General features: G+C 43.4%; 1 protein-coding gene across 1 annotated transcript in view; it reads right to left on the bottom strand.

Annotated features, from left to right (window-relative positions):
• Positions 1-20882, bottom strand: part of KIF26B (kinesin family member 26B) — a 313904-nt gene that overhangs the window by 19239 nt on the left and 273783 nt on the right. The window contains exons 11-12 of the mRNA XM_074863268.1: positions 9092-9254; positions 4479-7920 (exon numbers count right to left, since the gene is read on the bottom strand). Coding sequence (XP_074719369.1) covers positions 4479-7920; positions 9092-9254 — 3605 coding nt within the window. The remainder of the gene's footprint in view (positions 1-4478; positions 7921-9091; positions 9255-20882) is intronic.

The following is a 20882-nucleotide window of genomic DNA, read 5'->3' as shown; positions in this document are numbered from 1 at the left end:
CATTTCCTGATCACATACAGGAGTATGTACTATAAAAGCACCCTTATCATTGCCTTTCCATGGAGCAGCACTGGACATAGCACTTGACGTTTTTGGAGGTTTTAAAAAACAGTATATAATTGGTGTTAGTGATGACTGTACAAACCATGCCCTAACACTTCAGTGCCCTGCTCAAGACAGCACTGCCTACCCAAGAGAGAGGAGACTAGAGTCTGAGCCAAAAATATGGCTGAGATGTCAATTGTTTCTTACAGGGGAAAGGCTAATGAAGTGAGTGAAGAAATCCGAGAAAACACAGTTGCAGAGATGCTTGTGGGCGGAGAAGGAGGAAGGGCCTGATGCAAAAAGAAAGTAACAAATGAAACCCTCTCTCCTCTGCTCAGCAAGGGTGGGGGAGGATGTGCAGCCAAGTCACTTGGGGTTGAGGTTAGGAGTCAAGGGTGCCTGTAATTTAACCCTGGATCTGGCTCTCACTTAGCTGTAGGCATCGGGCAAGTCAGCAAAGTTCTCTGCCTTCATTTCTCCATCTGTAAAATGGGGTCTGGAATAATGCTTACACCACAGGGTGGATTAAAGAGCAGCTGTACAAAGCTTTGAAATGCACAGCCATAGATCAGGGCTAAATAGCTCTGTTTCTGCCATAAGCAGTCACTTTGGGGCAATATATGCTGACATGATGTTATAGGACCAATATTAAATGCTAGAAAGATGGGAATGTTTATTAAATGGATAGGTTAGCTTCAGGGGAAAGGCTTATGAGCTTCATGATGTAAACACATGATTTTTCAATAGGTAGCAGAATGCAAGAGGCATTTTTTTTTTTATTTTATTTTAATTTTGTACACACCATATTGGTCTGTCTGTGAACTGTACAGGTACCCAGGCAGAGCCCAAAATTTAACCTGAGGGTAACATTGAAGGATATGAGCTAGCTTTATCTTTCAAAAGCTGTCAGTGTAGGTCTGATGCTTCATGTATGACATCCAGGGCAGAAGCACCTACACATACATATAATGCACTTAAGAGCATTGAAAGACAAGATCTTAATCTCAAGAAAAAAATGGTGTCTCTCCAATGTGTCAGAACTTCAAAAGTAATTGTGAGATCTGACAGGGCTGCTGGTGATTCTCTTAAAGACTCTTTATAGCTCCTCTTACAGGGGCCTTGGGCTGATTCATGTTGATTGTGTCTGGCAGCTAGCATTTCTGTTAATAATAATCATAAATAAAGTAGACAAGGTTGCCTGACCTGAAATGAGCATATCTATAGTGCCATATCCATTACAGCACAGTGGATCTGTGACCGCAAATCAGGAAAGGTCCAATGCTCTTGACACTATGTATTAAAATAATATCTGTCTTTTAAGAGCTCAGAACCTTTGTTTGCTATTTTTTTCATTAGAAAGTGTTCCTTAAGAGAGAACATTCACACTAGAACAGACCTATAGAAAGGAGATATTACAGAGGATGAAAGATTGCAAACCTTTACTTTTTTTTTTTGTTTGTTTATTATGTAATAAAAATATATTTGTGAACAGCTCTATTCTCCCTTATATCTCAGCTCCTCCTTCATGTTCTCCTGCACTGAAGTCATAATCCTGGTTTTATGCCATCATAAATCTGCTGACATGTGAAAAATTATACTATTATCAAACACATCAAAACAGAATTATGATTTCACTCCTGCAGGACCAAATGCAAACAGGAGCTGGGTTATAAGATAGTGAAGCTTTATTAATTTCTGGCCAGTGGCTTGCTGCTAGAGATATGGAAGGTAGTAAAGATTTTTAATTTTTTTTAATTTGCATAAAACTCCTGGTTGTATTTATACACAAATACAAGTCATTCAAAACAATACAGGAATTACTTGCTGATATAGGGAATCACTCTCAAAAGTAAAGTATTAGAGATGATACACTCAGAATCTCTCCACATCAGGTGACAGGCTGAATTAAGAGACAAGCTTTGTAAATTACTCTGAGGCAGGTCAATGTGCTGGCCTATGCCAAGCCCAATGGGTCAGGCAACTTCCGGGGACACAGGCCCTCCACTGAAAACCCTCCACCCCAGAGATTCAAGTCCAGCAACAGGTATATATCTGCAACATTGCTGACTAAGGAGAGAGGAACTAACCCACACAAGAGATTAGAACAAAGAGATTAATGTTGACCAGCCAAAAAAGGTGTATTTGGTGAAAAAGGTCAGATGTTACACAGCAGTAAGATGGCAGCAAAGCTTAGACTCCCCATGTTCCCCATGAAGGAAAGGTTCCTGCTCACCCCCTCACTTTTGCATACCTTTTTAGCCTTTGCATACCTGCACAGCATGACAAACCAGTGTCACTACTCTGCCAGGTAGGCTCAAGGCAGGCTAGACCATGGAAAAGTCTCTTCTCTTCAGGTGTGTCTTCTAGACTGCTACAAGAGCAACCTGAAACCTGAGTCTCAAACAGTTCTCTCTTCATAACTCCCTTTTCATGGCCACTGACACAATGTTCAGTCCTGCACAGGGGCTATTGAAAGCCAGAGTTGTGAGTCAAAATATAACCCTAGTATAAATTACAGCACACAGATCTGAAGCTCTTTTGTCATTACAGCACAAAGACATTTTTCTCACTCATATCTCCAGCCTTGTCCAGCCTCCAATGTGCTATCAAAGCAGAGAGAAGTGAAATGAAACAACTAGCTTTATGAGTATCAGAGTAAACAAATCCTGGTCTTCTACTGATTTAGGTTTGGGATGAACTCTGGAGTCTAAAGAATATGCAGGCTCTGCCTGAAGATTTTCTCCTAGTATTTTTTTAAAGTATCTCCCCTAGGAAAGTGGGGATGCTTTCTAGTGTCTAATAAGGATAAATCTACATTGCCATTTTCTCTCTGTTCCCTCATCTGCACAGCTTCCTGTTTTCACAGAACTTGATAAATTTTTGGATCTAAATGTCCCATGGAAAAAGTCCATATTATATAGGCATCTTCTCCACAAGACACAATCCAGTTTTCACAAATGCCATCTCTGTGGACAGCTTTGTCTTCCTTTTCACAACACACAAATCTTTTTTTTGCAAGTTACTAGTAAAAAGTTTATATTTGAAAGGAGCTATTAGAGGAACAGCTCCTCAGAAAGAGGAAAATCAATTTATTACCATGTAAACTGAAGGGATAGGAAAGAGGCTTTCTTACAGAATGCAAAGTTAACTTCAGAAAGATTATTTCGTCACTTGGTCTGTGCTTGCACTGTGTAGAGTGATCACTTTCAGATGCATCCTCTGAACAAGTACAATCAGCCATGGATATGGTTTTAATAGCAGTATCTATTGTATTCACATCTGTGCTGCACATGTTCTTCCTGCTACCACAGTCAAGAGCATAAAGAAAGGGAGAGTTATGCATTACTCAGTTTGTTCACTGCAAATAAATCCCAGAGGTGAGTATCACAGCAAGTGGAATGACTGGTGAATTAGGAACTCTATGAGAATAACACATTTTGGACAGCCAGCACTACTGTAGGATAAGTAGTCACTGGTATTTCACATACCTGTGCACACCAGTTCCAAAGCCAATGTGCATTTTTTTCAAAAGTAGGTTAGGCAGGGTTCGCACTTCAGGTTGGGAAGACAGTACCCAGGAAAAAGGTGAGGTGACTAGCTGATGGATACTCCTCATTGCTGTCCTGCAATTTTCTGAAACTCGTTCTGGTGGGAAGATGTACCAGTTGCAACTGCAGAGACTCTTGGTATGACCCAGAAGGGTCTTGTTGTCTAATTAAAAAGTCCCAATGTAGTGTGAAAGCTACTGGGGATTATATTTGAACAAAGATGAATTATTTCTGATCCTTTCTATGATTGCTAAAAAGGTTTCAGATTTGCAAGTGCTTCAGTGCAGTTTTCCATATATTATTATTAACATAATGTATTATTTGTTATCAATAAATTACTGGGAAAAAAAGGACTCAAAAGTTAAAAAACAAGTCTCAGAGGCAGGATAAGACCCTTCAAGTGGCATGGGCACAACTTTGTTCCATCCTCTAGGTGGGAAGAAGGAACTTAGTGGTCTTGTGCTGCTGAAACATGTGCATACCAAGAGGGAAGTCTGTGCCCAAAGTGCTTAAGAATAACACTTCCATTTCACCACCTCACAAAGGCATCTTTCTGAAATCAAATTAGAAGAATATTTGTATAAATAAATAGCTGAATGTGGCTGTCCTTGGCAATACTAACCAGTTTTGGGGATAAATGTCCTTCTGTTCATGTGAACTAAACCTAAGTGAAAAGGGTGTGGGAGAGACTCCACTGCAAAGGCAATGCAACCACACAAAGGATTTGTGCATGTTGCAAAATGAAGAAACTCAGACCCTGGCCTCACTTTTCTGCCAAGAGATACAGCTGGTACTGATTTAGCTAACCTTTAGGGCTAGCCTGCCCACCATGTACTAGTTATCTGCTTTGATCTGCATCCCTCCTTCACTCTACTGCAAGCTTACCTGCATTTGATCGTTTCTTTGGATTTTTGAGACTTCGGCACCTGCCGCTCGCAGAGCTGCTGTTCTCGCTCATGGAGTCTTGTGCTGAAGAGGCGCTCCCTGTTGCCTCGCTGTCTCTCATCATGCTCTCGTAGCCGCTGCTCCCCCCACTGTGGTAGAAGAGGGCTGTTTTCCCCATGGCGGGGGGCAGCTCCCCGCTCAGGACACTGCTGTTGTCGCTCCCGTGACCACTGCTGCAGCGGTGAGGTTTCCGAGGAGGTGTGATCTTGCTGTAAGGTGAAGGCAGTATGTGAACAGCTGGCTTCTCATCTCCGGGAAGGCCCCCACGCTCGTCTGCCTCTGAGCTTCCCCGCAGCTGTAAGCCTCTGGCACTGGCGCTCCCTTGGAGCAGCTCCGAAATCCGCCCATTGACAGCCCGAAGGGGCAATTTAGAAGCAAGGCTGGAGCCTCGGTTTCTGCTGAGTGACTGCGTTGACCAGGACATGTTCTTCCCACTTGGAGGCAAACTGGAGCTCTGGCCTACAGACTGAGGCAGAGACTTGGTCGAGAAGCTAAGCGTTTTGGTGGCAGAGGCAGACAGGCTGCGGGCCTTGGGACTTGCCAGCAGGAGCTTGCTGACTGCAGAGATCTTCGACTGGCTGGCTTTCGGGGAGGCACCTGCCGACTGGGAGAGGCCTGAGTTAGTGGGTGAGGACATGACACTGCGACTGAGGCTCCTTCCAGCCCTAGGCATGGTGGTGTCTTTGCCAGGGCTCATTTTGGAGCTCACAGAGGACAGGCTTTCTGCTCTTTCCAGTGACAAACACTCATAGTGGCTTCCCGTGGACCTCCCGAGGGAGTTGGTCCTGCTGGCGAGCTGCTCCAGTTTGGCACTGAAGAGCTTGCTGCTGCTGTTGTTGTTGCTGCTGCTGTCGATGCCAGGGCCCTTCTGTTTGGCATTCAGCTCCTCAGGAAAGCTGGCCAGGAAGGACCCAGGCTGGCTGGAGGGACTGCTTGTGGTGCTGCTGGCTGCACTGTGCTGGGGGCTGGCTCTGTTCTTCTGATCCAAGCTTGATTTTCTCACTGGTGGCAGAGGAGGTGTCCCTTTGGGACGAGTGAGGACACAGTGTTTGGGAGAGGCCATTTTCTTGTCAAGGCTAGCCTTAGAATACTGGGGTAGTGCAGGAGACCCGACTCCAGCGCTGTCAGTGGCAGTAGGATGGAGGTGACTGTCAGGCTCTTCCGGCTTGCTTGCCTTCGGGAGCCCTTGAGGGAGGCTGCCATTCTTCAAGCCATCACTGGAATGAACAGGGTTTTGGGTTGCACAGCTGGACGCTGCCACTTCACACCCATCCACAATCCTCTTTAGACTGTCAGATCCTGGGGAGATAGAGGTGTCCCCACTGCTGCTACTGCTGCTAAACCTGTCTGCTGAGGACTGCTTTGTGCTGTGCTCAGGCTTGGCTGAAACTGTGGTCATGTCAGGCCTTGGCACATCACTGCTCCCAGAGTTGTCCTTTTTTCCATCTTCTTCTCTCTTCAGCCAAGGGTCTTCAAATTTGATGTCCTTCTTAGCACTGGATTCCTTCTCGTCATGGGGATGAGCAACCTTTGTGTCTGCAGCTACTGTTGGTACAGCATCATCAGTGTCTTGTGCTTTGAAGGGATTAACGGCAATACATGGATACACTGTAATGTTTGTCTTCATTGGGATGTAGCCTTCACAGCTGCTGAGGCTTGCAGTGTTTTTGATTGTGACAGTAGTTTTCCCTAGAGCTGATATTTTACAGCCTTTGATGGGTGGCACTTTGCCGAAAGCTTCCTCTCCCATTTCCGACAGTATAAGCATGTTCTCAGTCACTGGCTTCTGTTTGTCACTTACACAGATCATGCTGGCACTTTGTATGGTGCTTGCAAACTCTGAGACAGGGGGTTCTGCCATTGCTTCCCCATGCCCGTAGCATGCCTGGGCTATGAAACTGTGGCATGACTGTTCACCATCACTCCCTGTGCTCATTTCACTCAACCAAGAACTGATGGATGAGCGCCTGCTGTCATCATCCTGGGATTTGTCATCCAGGCCCAACTTTGGAAGTGGAAGGAATTGTGTGATGCTGACTTCAGACACAGGAGCTGCACTGGAGTAACATTCAAGATCTTCAGATATGCTGCTGATAATACTGACTGGCCTAGATCCAGAGGCCAAAGCCTGCACAGAGCAGTCACTGTTAAAACTGATAATACTGGTTGGGCGCCCATTGTCAAGGACCCCGCTAATGGTTAGCTCTTCTACAAGGGTGAACACGAGCTCGTCCTCTCCATTCAGCTCTAACGGCTGCTGCACAGTCACCATGGTGGTGCTCAGAATCTCCTTCTTGGATTCTGGAGAAATGCTTTGTTGCCGATCTTCATCAAGAATAGTCTCTTCAAAATCCCCATTCCTGGAGGACGCAGACTTCTTCATGATCTGAGGGCTCATGCCTACAGGTGGGGTCCGGATTTCTGGCTGCAATAAAGATTCACTAGATGTCATTCCAGTATCCTTACTCAGGGGAGCTGGTGGGGGAGCGGAGCTGGGCAGGACTCCTTTCTGTGTATAGACCTTGCACCTCTGGGAGGGAGAAGTTGGTGGCTTGTATTCAGATGTCTTCGAGAGGCTCGCAATGCCAAGCCGGGGAGAACCCATTGGCCGAGGTTTGCCTTCCACAAATCCGCAGGTGTTGAGACCTTCTCTGCTGCTCTGCAAGCTCGTGCTGTGTGCTAACTGACAAGAGCTAAGCTCTTTACTAGAGCTGCCTGTTACACTCCTGGGAGAAGAAGGAGTTGAAACATTAGTAAGAGCTCCAGATGGAACAGGGGAGTGATTTCTCTTAGTTTTGCTGGGTGTTGCATTTATATTTTCCTTGGCTTCTCTATCAGGATGCTGACATTCTGGCTTCATATCTTCCTTATCTGACTCTGATAAGTGGCTAAGCTCTGCCAGCTGGCTTGAGACAGAGCACTTAGACATCTGGTCTGAGCTAAACTGAGCAGGCATCTCTTCAAAGGGAAATTTGTCGGTCTCTTCACTGCCATCTATGCAATCCAGCCTCTCCTGGAGCTCTGCAAAGGTGTTGCACTTCAGGCAGTCTCTTTCAGATGTGCTGGGCCCCGATTCACTAACTTCCTCCAACCTGCCCTCGGTTTTGGTCTTTTGCAGAGCAGGAACTATGGGAACAAAGTCAGGGGGACCCTCATTATCTGTCAGTTCCTTATCAGAAAGGGCAGTGCCATTGGGGCCAACATAAATCACTGTGTCACATGACTGCTCACTGCTGGACGAATAATCAGGATCACTTGATAAATGCAAAATAGGGAAGTCTGGGTCAACTGTGTTTCTAGAATGGAAAGGCCTCAGCTGGGTTGGCCTCCGCATCCTGCCCTCCTCACAAGAGCTCTCTCCTCCAGAAGAACTCGATGTGTACTGCAATATGAGAGAGAGAGAGAGATCATGACATTTCAACATCGCAAACAGCTCCTTGCACAAAGCGCATACACAAAAAGGTCACAGTCACATCTAAACTGGGAAATCTCTAAACTAAGGCACAGAGCTCTGAAGCTTCTTATCCACAGTCCTACAGCAAAGACACAACAGTGTTCAATGGAGAACCCAATGCCCCAACTCTGTGTCCCACTCAAAATCATGAGACTTCAAAAAAAAATTACAGAACAAATGGATTAGGATCCCTCTCTTAATTGAGCCTGGCCAAAGAAATCAGATATTTGGCAAAGGCTTTGCTGATTTTCTGTGTGTGTGTTTGTGTGTGTGTGCATGTATGTGAAGAGAACATGAAAACTCATTACACAAATAACACACAGAAAATAAAGACAATCCCCATTTGGTCATACTACCAGTGTGTGGAATTGTATAATGGGCACTCAGAGTTCTCTGGAGACACACTGCTGTGATGGTGTGTGGACTGAATCCCTTCACTTGCCTCTCTTCAATCCATTGACAAAAAACGTTTTGTCAATCCACAGGCTGTCAATTTAAATGAAATGCACAAAATTCACTCGTTGTTCCCAGTTCACACCATAAGTTGTACAGAAGGAACCAGGACTCTAAAACATGCAAGTTGTTACAGCCCATCTTCACTCTACTTCTTGGAAAATCTGTCACCCATATTTAGAAGCAGTGGGAATAAAAGGGGCATCAATGCTGGCAATGGGCACACTGCTTTGCATTTGTTTTGCTCCTGCTCTGTCTGGGAAGCACCGAGGATCTAATTCTTCATTAATCCCAATTTTCTTTAACTCTACAGCAGTTTCATTCCTTATTATATCATTAGCACTAAGAGCATAACTGAAAATAAATGCTGTCTGACAGCTATGTCATTAAATGAGTCCAGCTTACAACCCTGCTATAGGAGATATGTCTGAACTCACTCTTCTGTATCTGAAGCTGAAGCGTTAACCCCCCTAGCCTCTGCTCACGTGCTCTAAGCCACTTGCCTAGGACAGGGCACACACAACCCACGCACTTTGGAATTGATTACTGATTTTGTTACGTGCTGCTCTACCCTATTAAGGATCCTTCAGTGTCCTTCTTCCTCCCTCCTCCACCATTACCAGAAGGAAGTTACATATTGTCTTACCTTAGTTTTCTTTTTCTTCATCCTGAGGACCCTAGATGCAATCTGGATGGTGGACAGTGTCTCTGCGTAGTTCCCCGCAGCGGCTGAAATGTGAGCTATCATTGTGGTGCGGCAGTTCATATTCCCCAAGGATTCCCGAAGCAACATGGTGAGCTTGCTGTCTCTGCAAAATAAAATGAATTAAGGCTACATTAGCGAGCAAGGTTTCACTTTGACCATCGTGATGTGTCTTGGGTCTCAGGAAGATTTTTTCTTCTCTTTTTAATGGAATCCTAATTAGTTTCCTTCTTCAGGTTTGCACTATGTTGTGTCTGCAGCTGAGCAGGCTGAAAGACCCTGGACTACAATTTAAACTTCTTTCCCCTTCCCAGTTCCCCCTTTCTGTCTTCTTCTGGCCTCAGTCCTTCTGCAGTGTTACCACTGCCAATTCAGAGATGCAGACCAGCATTGGCGACTCTGTTAAGGAGCTGCTGCAGCAAACACCAAACTGCTGCCCTTTCCAGCGCACAGTGGGCAAACAAACTCTGGCCCAGGTCTGGAGGACAAGAGGGTAGTGGATTAGATTAGAGAACTCAAATTTTTTCTTGCCTTCTAGGGCACTGTGTAACTCAATAATAATAATAGTTAAATCACTGAAATTAATTTTGGATGATACTGGTGAAATACAAAACAATCAAGCCTTAAGACTTTGCACAATTGTTCTTTCATATTAGATCTTTTCTTCCACTGAGGCAGAAATCAAATTTTCTGTTCTTGCCATTTACTCTATTGTTCAGCATAGGATAGCTTTTGAAACACTGATGCCTTATTGTGGGGCTGTCTGTGACTGGACTAAGAATATGGATTTTAACAGCACAATGATGCATATGTAATGCTTCTGTGGTGGTCATCTAATCCTGTAGTCAGAAATGCATTATATAATTTTTTAAGAGAGCTTTAGCTACAAGGTATACAGGTCAACAGGATGCTAGTTGGGAAATGGCATCCTCTTGAAGAGAGCCTCTCCTACACTAAAAGTTGTGGATGATAGCTACCTATGGCTGAAAGCAAAGACAACAACAGCCTGATATTTACCTATTGCTAAAGGAATTGCTTTCACTGTTGTAATGATAGCAATACCTTCACTGGCTGGGGATCAGATTTTTGGGGGCTCACGCTCCAATATCTACTAATGACCTGTGGTGCATGTGTGCCCTTGGTCATCTGCTTAACATTTCCAGCTCACGGGAATTCTGCATAAAGCTGCAACTGCTGGGAACTGAAGCTATGCTTACTGGATGGGACTGACAAACATTGAAATTCTTGAACCTCTCTTTTTGACTGAGTAAACAACAGCATTTGGGATGCATATTTTGATGCATCTAGCAATAAGTCTGTGGAGCTCATAAATTGTGTTTCTCCTGAGATTTCCAGTTCTTGTGATTTCAGTTAGGCTAGCAATACTGGAAGTAAAACATTTTTTGTTTCAGGATTTCTGCTTCCATCTGCTCCAGACACACTGAAGACAGTCTGGTGTTTCTGAGAAGCAAACAAACATCCATAAAGACTATACTAAGACAGCCTCACTCATTTCACTTGTGACCTAAGGCTGCTTTGAATCCACAGATCCAGAGTTAATAGGCTGCTGTATCTCAGGTTAGTGGCCCTCGTTTCCATCAAGGAATAATTAAGATGTCAAATTTTGTACATCAGTTACTGCCACTCCAATGCAGAGTTACACAGAAATTATTAACATCTGCACAGAAATCAATAACAAGCCTTTCATTTGTTAGTGCTTCTATCATAGCAAAACATGAGACGACAGGGGAAAGGGCAAAAGACTACAGTCTGAACATGTTGGTCTCCTGAGAATACATAACCCATGCAGCCAGCATCAGCACACTGCGGTGTAGCTCTCCTAGAGGTATATGCATTATGAATATAAAATAATTGTGCCATCTGCCTTGTACTGAAATACACACTTGCAAGAAGAATGACGATACAGAGGAAATACCTATTCTATAATTCAAATGATCTTCTGACATATATGAGACAGGAACTAAAGGGCAGATTTGATTAGGATTAAAGCCTGAAACCTAGCAGCAAAAAAGCCCAGCCAACACTGATTTCTAATTTCAGAGTTTGCTCATGCAGCACAGTCTGCATCTTGACTATCAACTTCACTTTACACCCAGACAAAATAACCAGCCTCATGTCACTATTATACTCTGAAAAATAAAATAAAGAGGAAGAATTTTGCTAAACGCAGATTTTTATCAGTTCTGGATATTGTCATAAGACAAGTTCACCTGTTCAAGGTTGACTGATCTCTCACAATAGCACCTACTAACTCCTAAAGGAAAGAAAGAAAATCAAAGAGAACATAACACAAAAATGTGTGGCTTAATTTTTAACTCACCCTATCCTCATCAAGTAAAATATTGGTAAAATATTTTGGATGTCTTACTGAAATTTGCTTGACAGACAGTGAGACACAAAGTAGATGCTTTGTTCTTCTGAATGCTGACATGGCATTTCTGCCTGTAAAAAAAGAAAGGCTCTGAATTGTTTCATTAGGTGGTTCATGAGCTGGTGTTTGCAAAAGCAAAATTTCCTATGAAAGCAGAATTTTTACAAAGAGAAGGTCGGCACTCCTGCACTGGAAGGGCTTTGAGAAGGAAGACCTTTGTTGATCTTCTGACTGTGCAGACTAAACTAAGACACAGTAAATTTTGCAGAAGCTCACAGAAGGGCTGCTGCTCCTGGGTGCATGTTGCTCACTGTATTAAGCAGAGGCTGGCTTGCAGAAGGTCCCAGATTTCTCATACCAGTATAGTGAAAGGCAACAATGTCCTTATACCAAATGGGACATCTTCAGGAATGCTAATGGTACATTCCTATTCTGCTCCAAAAGCAATAAAATAAAATGCCAGAGTAGCACAATGACCCCATTTTATATACCTGCCTTCATCTTAAATGTATTTCTATCCCATCAGCTAATGTTTTTATAGTTTTGGACATCATGAATATGGGGATATAATACACAGAGAACAATGAAGGTGGGGTCAGGATACCACACTTCAGACTCCAAACCTGTATATCAGTAATCAGTTCTGCAGCCTTTTCAGTAATTAAAAGTTATCTCATTTTTCTAAGTGCATCACTTGATCTAATAAAACATATTACCCTTACTTGTAAACCTTTTCTTGCCTAACTCATTAGATCATCATGGCTACAGCAAAATACTACTAAAAACTATTCATACATCCCACAGAGTTAAAACCCCAAAATAAAGTATGCAAAGCTCTATCTCTGGAAAAGTCCAGAGGCAGGAGCCCTGGGTGCAGGAAACCAAACTCAGATGTCTCTAGGAAGTATGTCAGCAGGTACAGTACAGAGGATCCAGAAAGGAAGAACTGTGCAGATTGCCAGTCAGAAAGCTCCAGTTCACTCCACGGAATAGCCGCCCTCCATGTGGAGAGGAGCTCTCTCTTCTTTCTGCTGCTCCCTTACCTCCTCCATATTTCCACCCTCTCACATTACAGCAGCTACTGGAGGACTTACAGTACTATTTTCTGAATCCCTCAATAGCTACCATAAGGAACCCTAGCAGGTATTAAACTTCCCCAAAAGAGAGATGTGGCAGTGCTGCAGTGAGCACAGTGTTCTCTATTTCTTCTCTTCTGGGACTTCACCATGCAAACTGGGATCAGTGTAAATGAGTCCTTTCCCTTGTTCAGTAAGAAGGAAAAATGTACATCTTCATGCTCCTCATACATATCTGTATTTTCCTCCTCATGAATTATACTGAGATGCAAACAATACAGAATCTTACACTGAAAATGAAGTACTCAAGATCATGATGCATTTTCTTGGATATTGCATAAATCCCACTTGCCTACATGCATTAAGTCAAAGTCTTTAATTTCATGACTGGATACTATTTTTCCACTAGACCCCTGCCTCAATTACCACACAGGATAAACAGTGCTCACTGAACAAGAAGTTATTCAGTCTTTCATTTAATCCTTGCCTTTTAATGTGCGGACTTGAGCCTTATCTACTGTTAGGACTATACGAATTCAGCTCTGAATCCAGAATGACTTATTTCTTCAAAGGTTTGTGGGTTTTTTTTCCTTCTGTGGAGCTTATCAATGCAGTATCTGATGACTGCCTCTGAGGTGAGGTATATAATCCTCTGATAATACCTGCAGCATTGAAGATTTCAGTAAGTACAGGTGTTTGGTGTGAAGCACTGATCTGTCAGAGTGCTGAGCATTATATAGTCTTTTATATTCAAAGTACAGCTAACTTTGACTTCTCTTTCAAAGAATATGGGGCAGTTGCATCTCAATTTGGGTACCCATCTAAAAATTTTAGGAATGTATTCGCAGAGCCAGTTCTGAAAGTGGTACCAGCTCCCCTCAGAATCTCTCCCTTCTCCTCCACAGCCCTCGGTACCATTTTCCATATGCCTTCCAAATTCTGTTATATATAGGGAAAGCAATTTATTGACAATGACCACATCACTGTACAGTCCTGATTCATCTCTAAAGCACGTCCTTTATCTGCCTTGAAAAAGACGATAACTGCAGTGGGGGGAGAATCCTGGAAAGACAACACAATATACAGCCTATGAGGCCAAAATAAGTTTGCCAGCACAAACTTAATTTTGACATTTCCTGCCCCTGTAGTGATTGATTTCACAATCTGAATGCTCTTATTATATATATTTTATGTAACTTAATCTGTTATTGTGTTTACACTTCATTGAGACATCAGTAAGCCTGGAACCTTCCTATGTATTAAAAAGCCTCAGATGCTGGACTAGCCGACTAGCTGGCAGCAGCAGCTGGCTGCCACCTTTTGTACAGACAAGCAGTAGAAAAAGAGGACATGACTCACAATTTACCATGAGGTTTTGCTAGTATTTGCTTCCTGTAGAAAAACAGTGAGACTCAGGAACATCACAATCCTTTGCTGTGCTGTAGGGGTTCTGTGCTCTCCTGTGTTCACATGCTTTCTGCCCTGCTCTTCTCTCATCAGATAATCCTGTTCTCTTCTATCAGTGTCCATCCTGGGCTTTCCTCATCCAACCTTCTTACTTGTTCTCATTCCCATACCATGATCTGCACCTCCAGCTTCTCACCTAAACAGTCCATCAGAGCTTGTCACGTCCTCTCCCCGCTCGAGTCCCCCCAACTGCTCACTGATACCCAGAAGAGGAACCCCATAACCCTGCCATAATTTGGCATGGCTGAGTGCATCATGCTGGCCAGGTGAGGCACAGGCCAGGGCGAAGGGGCACAGCATGGGCAACACCTTCCTGGATCTTCCTGTGTCAGGTCCTTCAGCTTTATCCGTGCAAGCAATGTGTTTGAAGTGAGCTACACAGAAAAGAGGCAAATGGTAATTGCTTTTGTTTAGGGCTGCAAAATAGAATTCATGAATAGAAAATGAAGCAAAAAGAGTCAATATTATGCTCAGGAAATTTGCAGGAGTTTTCATTACCCAGCATCTCATTCTTTATATGGGAGAGGCAAACACAGGACTGTTCCACAAAAGGAGGGAATATTGGAGAGGAAGATCCAGCTAAAGTCTTGGAATAATTATTTTTCTGTGAAATTATTTAACCAATTCTATTATGTGCTTTGTTTTGAGGTTTTTTCCGCCATCTTAATAATAAATATTTTCTTTGTCTTCCCTTTCCTCTCACCCCACTGCTACGAGGATTTTGGCTATTCAGTGACAACAGCAGCACCATCAGGAATAGAACAGTCCACGAGGGATACAATACAGTATTATAACCAAGCTTTAGGACGTGCAAGGGTATGTGTTTGTGCTCTCTATTAATCATATACCTTTGTGCCTTCCTAGGCACTTGGCCAAAAGGAGAAAGTTGTCAACTCCCTCAAGGTGTTATTGTTACAGGATCAGATGATGTATGCCCTCAGGTGTCTTGTAATCTAATTATTTATAGAGGTATGTCAAAGGAAAAATCTCAGTAACTATGGCAGTTATTTTTGATCATGAAGTCTTAACTCTGCTCCCTTGTGCTGATGCACTGTTTTATTCATAGTAATAAATGCTTGCATAACAAAGGAACCACATAAGTACTCTATTTGGTTTTGGCTCTTATTGCACTGAAATAATCTCTACAGAGGGCAGTTTATAGCTTTAAAAGCACAAACTCAATAGCGGATGTTACAGGTGTGTAACAGCTGAGTTCATGATGAATCAGTATAGTTTGTTTAGCTATGTCTTTCCTTTCTGTTAATAATTTTGCTAGAGGGAGAGAGGAAATGGGAGCAATGTGTGTAGGCACAGGCAAAATGAGGCCAGGTGGAGTGATAAAGCCCTTGGTGGTTCAGCCATGTAAGCCTGGCTTTGTTAGCAGAATGAAGCAAGGCAGTTGAAGAAAGATGGGTAACGTTTTGGACCTTTAACCTGGGGAATCCTTCACCTGGTGAAATGAGGCATTGGGGAAATAATGAACTTGTTCCAGGTGGAAGCTGACTAGCCTTAAAGGAAAAATTAAGCAAAGTGGAGATCTCCACTGCCACTGCAGTTAGTTATCTTGTATGAGGTACACTAGCAGAACCCAGAAAGCTGTGCTCACTGCACAAGGAAAGGGGGAGCCAGCTGAAAGGACTACACTGAGGGGATGCTGTGCTCGGGTTCATATACTAGGAAAATCACAACCACATCTGGAAGGGATGTGACACTGAAGCAGTCAAGCAGGAGAAAGTTGCAGCCAAGTATGGGATAACATGGACTTATACTTGAATTCTAGTATTATGAAATGTATATAAAATGTAGGCAATTCCCCCCTGTAATTCTTGTCTTTTAAGACCTAACTATGCAAATTTCATATTGCAGAACAATCCTTGTGCCTGTGACAACACATGAGCATGTGGCAGAGGCACAAAATAGCATCTTCTGTTTCTTTTCACTAAAGACAGAAAAGAAATTTAATGACAGAAGGACAGAGTCCCAATAGCTCCAGCTACTCTGACTCCTTGAAACAGACTGTCCCTCTCACCATAGAAGGGGCTGAGTCAAGAGCTGTAGCTTTTGTATAAAAGTGGCTCCCAAAGCTGATGAAACTTAAATAGTCTACAAAACAGCCAAGGAGTATGTTATTTAAAACTGACATAAAATGCTCCACTCTTTGGAGGTCCCACTGACCAATCTTACTAATTCAAGCTTATCCATAGTAGAACTATCTCACAATAAAGCAGCCTCTATCACACCCCAGCTCCACTTTTACGTATGTATTAAAGAGCGCATGGTTTCTGACATTGCCAGTCCACATCTGAGCTACACAACGCTAGTCCTGGGGAAGCACAGAGAAAGATGACCCTTCCATCTTCTCATTTCCACCTTGTGCCACCAGTGGAGCTAAAGCAGCATGGGCTTCCTTTAAATAATTCAACCAATGAGAGAAAAAAGCTCTTTGCAGTCTTTGTCCCAGCTACATGAATTTACATGGTTTGGTTCAGGTGCACTTTGCAATATGAGATATCAAAATTAAGACATAAACCATTATTTGTAGGTCAACGTGTTATGCAAGTGAGAGCTCAGAGATCCAGATGTACTTTGAAGTCACAGCAAGAGCAAGTTTTGGGGTGGGAGGGAGGAGGTGGTTGGTAGGGGTGGGAAGGCAGCTCTGCTGGAGACCAATGATGGTTTCAGAGAGAACTGCACTGAAAAGGAACAAAATGATCCCTCTCCTCTCTGTACTCCAACTCCCAGCACACAGCCAAACATCATTCACAAGCAACCATTAAAAATACACAAACAAAGCTCAAAGATAATCAAAAAGGAAAAGGATCTCAGTGGTCTGTCTCATTACAGTGCCAGCTCCTAATAAATTCTAGCTGAAAAACAGAAGCTCAATTAATCCAGGGAGCTAATTAGGCTCAGCAACTATATGTCGGAGTTAAAGCCAGGTTCCCCAAAATCAGCAATGCCACTGGTTAAGAAAACCTGAGCAGTAAATAGACTATGATTTACAGGAGAAAAAAAAATCCCCCCACTTAAAATCAATAATGATCCAGATTTTAAATAATTTAAGGACTCTGCATGTGGCCAGGCTCTGTGCTAACTTCTACCAAGATACACTGAGAAAGGGAAGGAAAAAGCCTTCCCACACCCCATTCCCTCCTTGTTTGACTCCCTTACTTGGTAGCATTACGGCAACCACATGTTTGGCTCAGTTTATCTCTATGAAGCCATTTGGTTGCTTTATATGAGAAGGCAACAGTCGTGTCTGCTGCTGAATAGCAACTGGAGCTGCCTTGGAGCCTGCCTGCCTCTTCCCAGGGGCTGCCTGTGCCCTGGCAGCACAGCGGAAGGACTGGGAAGGGAAACGGTGGAGAGTGGCTGGCCAGCACCCGTGCCTATAGGGCAGCGACAGGGTAAAACACATAGCAAGAAAGAAGCATGAGGAAACATCCCCTGACAATCTGCTGAGGACCTAGAAACAACCTTCACACCAGCCCCTCTGACAGCTAATATTGGCAGGAGCACAGCAAAGAGAGCCCCAGCGAGGGCATTTCCAATACCCCTCCGTCAGCATGAAGAGCAGGACCCCCACCTGTTGCTCAGCACCTTTGCTTACAGCGCTGCTGCCCCCAGCTCCCACCGCCTTCACGGGGTCAAGCAGTAGGGCGATTAGAGCAAGACTCTCCACTCTGCATTCAAGAGGCTAAGCAGATGGGTTGTTCTTCAGAAGACCTCAGATCCCTGCAGCTCAGCTGCTGCCAGTGTCATCGGCTGGGGTCACACGTGCTGAAGAGCCACCATCAGTGACAGCCCCTGCAGAGAGGGCAGGGCAGTGGCCACCTCAACTCCACTCTCAGCACAGACAAGCACCTGCCTACCAGACTGGTGCAACTCTTGCAATACCCACACACCCAGGCAGCGAGGTGACCATTTTGGCTGCTGCCTCAGTGAATATACCGTGGCAACTTGGAGGGGGCACTGAAAGGCTTCTCACTGCCGCATCGAGCACTCCCACACTGCCTGGCTGGAGGCAGCCGCTGCTATGCACACAGCGCTACCCGTGAGCCCGCGCAGCAAGCAACAGCTCTTTGCCCTTTGCTTGCAAGGAGTGCTATGATTCATACGTACCAAGAGTGGAATACCAGGGTTATTTCCTCAAACGAATATTAACTTCAAATGCTTGTAATTGATCCATGAATATTCATGATCTTTTGGGAGGATTTCATAATTACTCCATTCTGGTTAGGCTCATTTGATCTGCAGTAGTGACAGCAGTAGTTTACACTCCTTCATCAAGATGCCAACAATTTGGCAGCGTGACCTTCCCAGTTTCCTGTGCTGGAGAGCAGCTCTAGTTATCCTAATTGCAATCCCAAATGGAGTGGTACCTGAAAATAAATTCACTGCTGTTCAGTTTTAGAAACCACTCCACTTGGCACTGCCACTAGCGTAAACAGATGACTGACATCTCCAGGAAACTGGGAAGGTCACTCAGCAAAATACTTGGCATTTTGATAAGTAAGATTTTATATGCCGACCTCCTAGAGCCTTCAGCCCACAGCATTATAGCGGAGGGCAGTGAAAGGGCACACACTCCTGGGCAGAAAGAAAGGAAAAGAAAAAAGAAGGCAGACTTTGGCTGTTATTACTACTATGAAAATTATACAATTCATCTATGCCACTCACTAGAAGTACTCCCAAAGAAAGTTAGGCTTAAGAGTTCATCCTGCCTATGCACCTGCATGCAAGCTTGCCTCATCACCTCCAACAATGAACTTGTAGCCTGTTGGCCAATTTGAAAACTGTGAGAAAATAGTATAAAAGCCTCAAAGATATTGTCTCTGTAAATGCTGCGAGAACTGATGGCTGGGTGGATGGAGAGAAAACTCATTTGTGCTCCCACAGAAACAAAACTGAAACTCCTTAAACTCCACTCCTGAACACACCAGAGAAATCACACAGACAAGAGAAATTCCCAACCACAGGGGAACTTTCAGCCAGTATTTACACCATTTTGGATGTCAAAATTAAGAAACAAATTGTTAGAAATATTATTTTCTCAATGCTGGTGCTCTCAGAAGTATTCATTTAGATCAACAGATGAAAAAATATGCACTCATATGAAAGTGGGTCCTGACTATGAGCTGTCAAAACACCGAGTAAAGCAGTGAAAATATTAAACTAACAGCATTAAAGCAAAATAAACAGTCAGAAGCCTCAAGTCATGTTTCCATCTCTGGTAATCAATCAATCAAACTTTTAAAGTTCCTCTTCACATACAGCTCCAAACTCTGCTTCACAAGGAATTATGAAAGTGCTAAAGGCTGCTAAAAGAAGCTATGCCTATCCGTTGGCAAGGAAGATGGACTTTGCAGCAGCCAAGTGATCTGCTAACCCAGGATGGGAATCAAGCAAGTGAAGCAAGTTACAAAATAGGGGAATTTTTTATGTGTCATCTCTCATTTACCAGCTGGGGACACAGTAGCCTCAGTTTCTCGCCTCCAAACCATCCAGGAATTAAGAAAACATGACTGTTATTTAGGAATGCTATACTGGCATGTACAGGGAATATGTACAGATCCTAGACAATGTGCATGCCCATCTGCTTCCAAAAATCTGGGTAAGTAATAAGGTGGCTAAGTACGGACTTAGCCGTCTAACTTTACACATGCTTTCTCTTTTGAGAAGACTAAGAATGCTGAGCTTCTCCTTTACACCTATCTTCTTTAAAAAGCAAAAGGGACTAGAAAGCTGGTTTCACTTCACAGATTCCATTTGCTTTACTATTCAATATATAGTGTCAGGGTAAAAATAAGTTTCTTAGACACCTGCAATGATGTTTTCAGAATCTGATGAACACAACATTCTCTGGCTTGCAAGTCCTTGGCCTCTATATTTGTACTGCCAACAGTCAATAGGGACGGGGTGAGCTTGTTGGGAACTGGAGAGAGACCAAGAACTTCTTTCACATAAAAATGAATGGCCATCAGACAGCAACAGCCTTCATCCACAGTTGAGCTGAGCTACTCACACAATGGGCTGATTTAAGAGATGTGATGAGACAGACTGAGCAACAACAGTGATGATGTTGATCTCGCATGGCAATTAAAGATCATAGCTGAAACATTCTCTACCTGTGCCTGGTTTCAGTGATGTCTGAAAACAAGCCCCAAAATTGAGATTTTATTAACTGAAAACTGTGGCACTGTGGTCCAAACCCAGCTGTCACTCACATCTACAGAAAGGCTCCCATAAGCTTCAGCAGGGTCTGAATTGGGTTTTTACAGATTTAGTGATGGGGTACATGAGATAATGAATAAAATAGTCCCTTCTGAAGTCAAATACATGGCATTGAAGTTAAACTGTGCAACCACAGGCAGTTTTATGAGGACATTTTTGGCAGCGTAAGGCCAAATCTAGCAGCTGCTGCAGGGCACCGGGAATTTTGTCATCTATAAACACAGGCACAAGAAAACTAAATGTTTTGTTCTTTTAGCCCTCTCACACTCCATCATACTTTATTCACAAAGGACTCCAAATAAAACCCGAGGGACCCCAGTCTCCATGCAAGAACTGTGTATTGTAAGTAAAAGTGGCCAAATCAATATATAAAGATTTTTAATGTATATATATTTGCTATTTAAACCACTTGGAGATAGGCTGTATCAAATACATTTATCTTCATCTATGCAGCAATTTAAAATATTAATGATGCACATGCATTTTTCATGTTATCTGAAGTTTCACTCCCCCTTTAAATGGATTCTTCTATTTATTTTGCCCACTAATACCATTAATTACACAA

This window comes from Strix uralensis, chromosome 3 (genome assembly GCF_047716275.1).
Source record: "Strix uralensis isolate ZFMK-TIS-50842 chromosome 3, bStrUra1, whole genome shotgun sequence".
Lineage (NCBI taxonomy): Eukaryota > Metazoa > Chordata > Aves > Strigiformes > Strigidae > Strix > Strix uralensis.
This window is presented reverse-complemented; position numbering and strand designations above follow the sequence as displayed.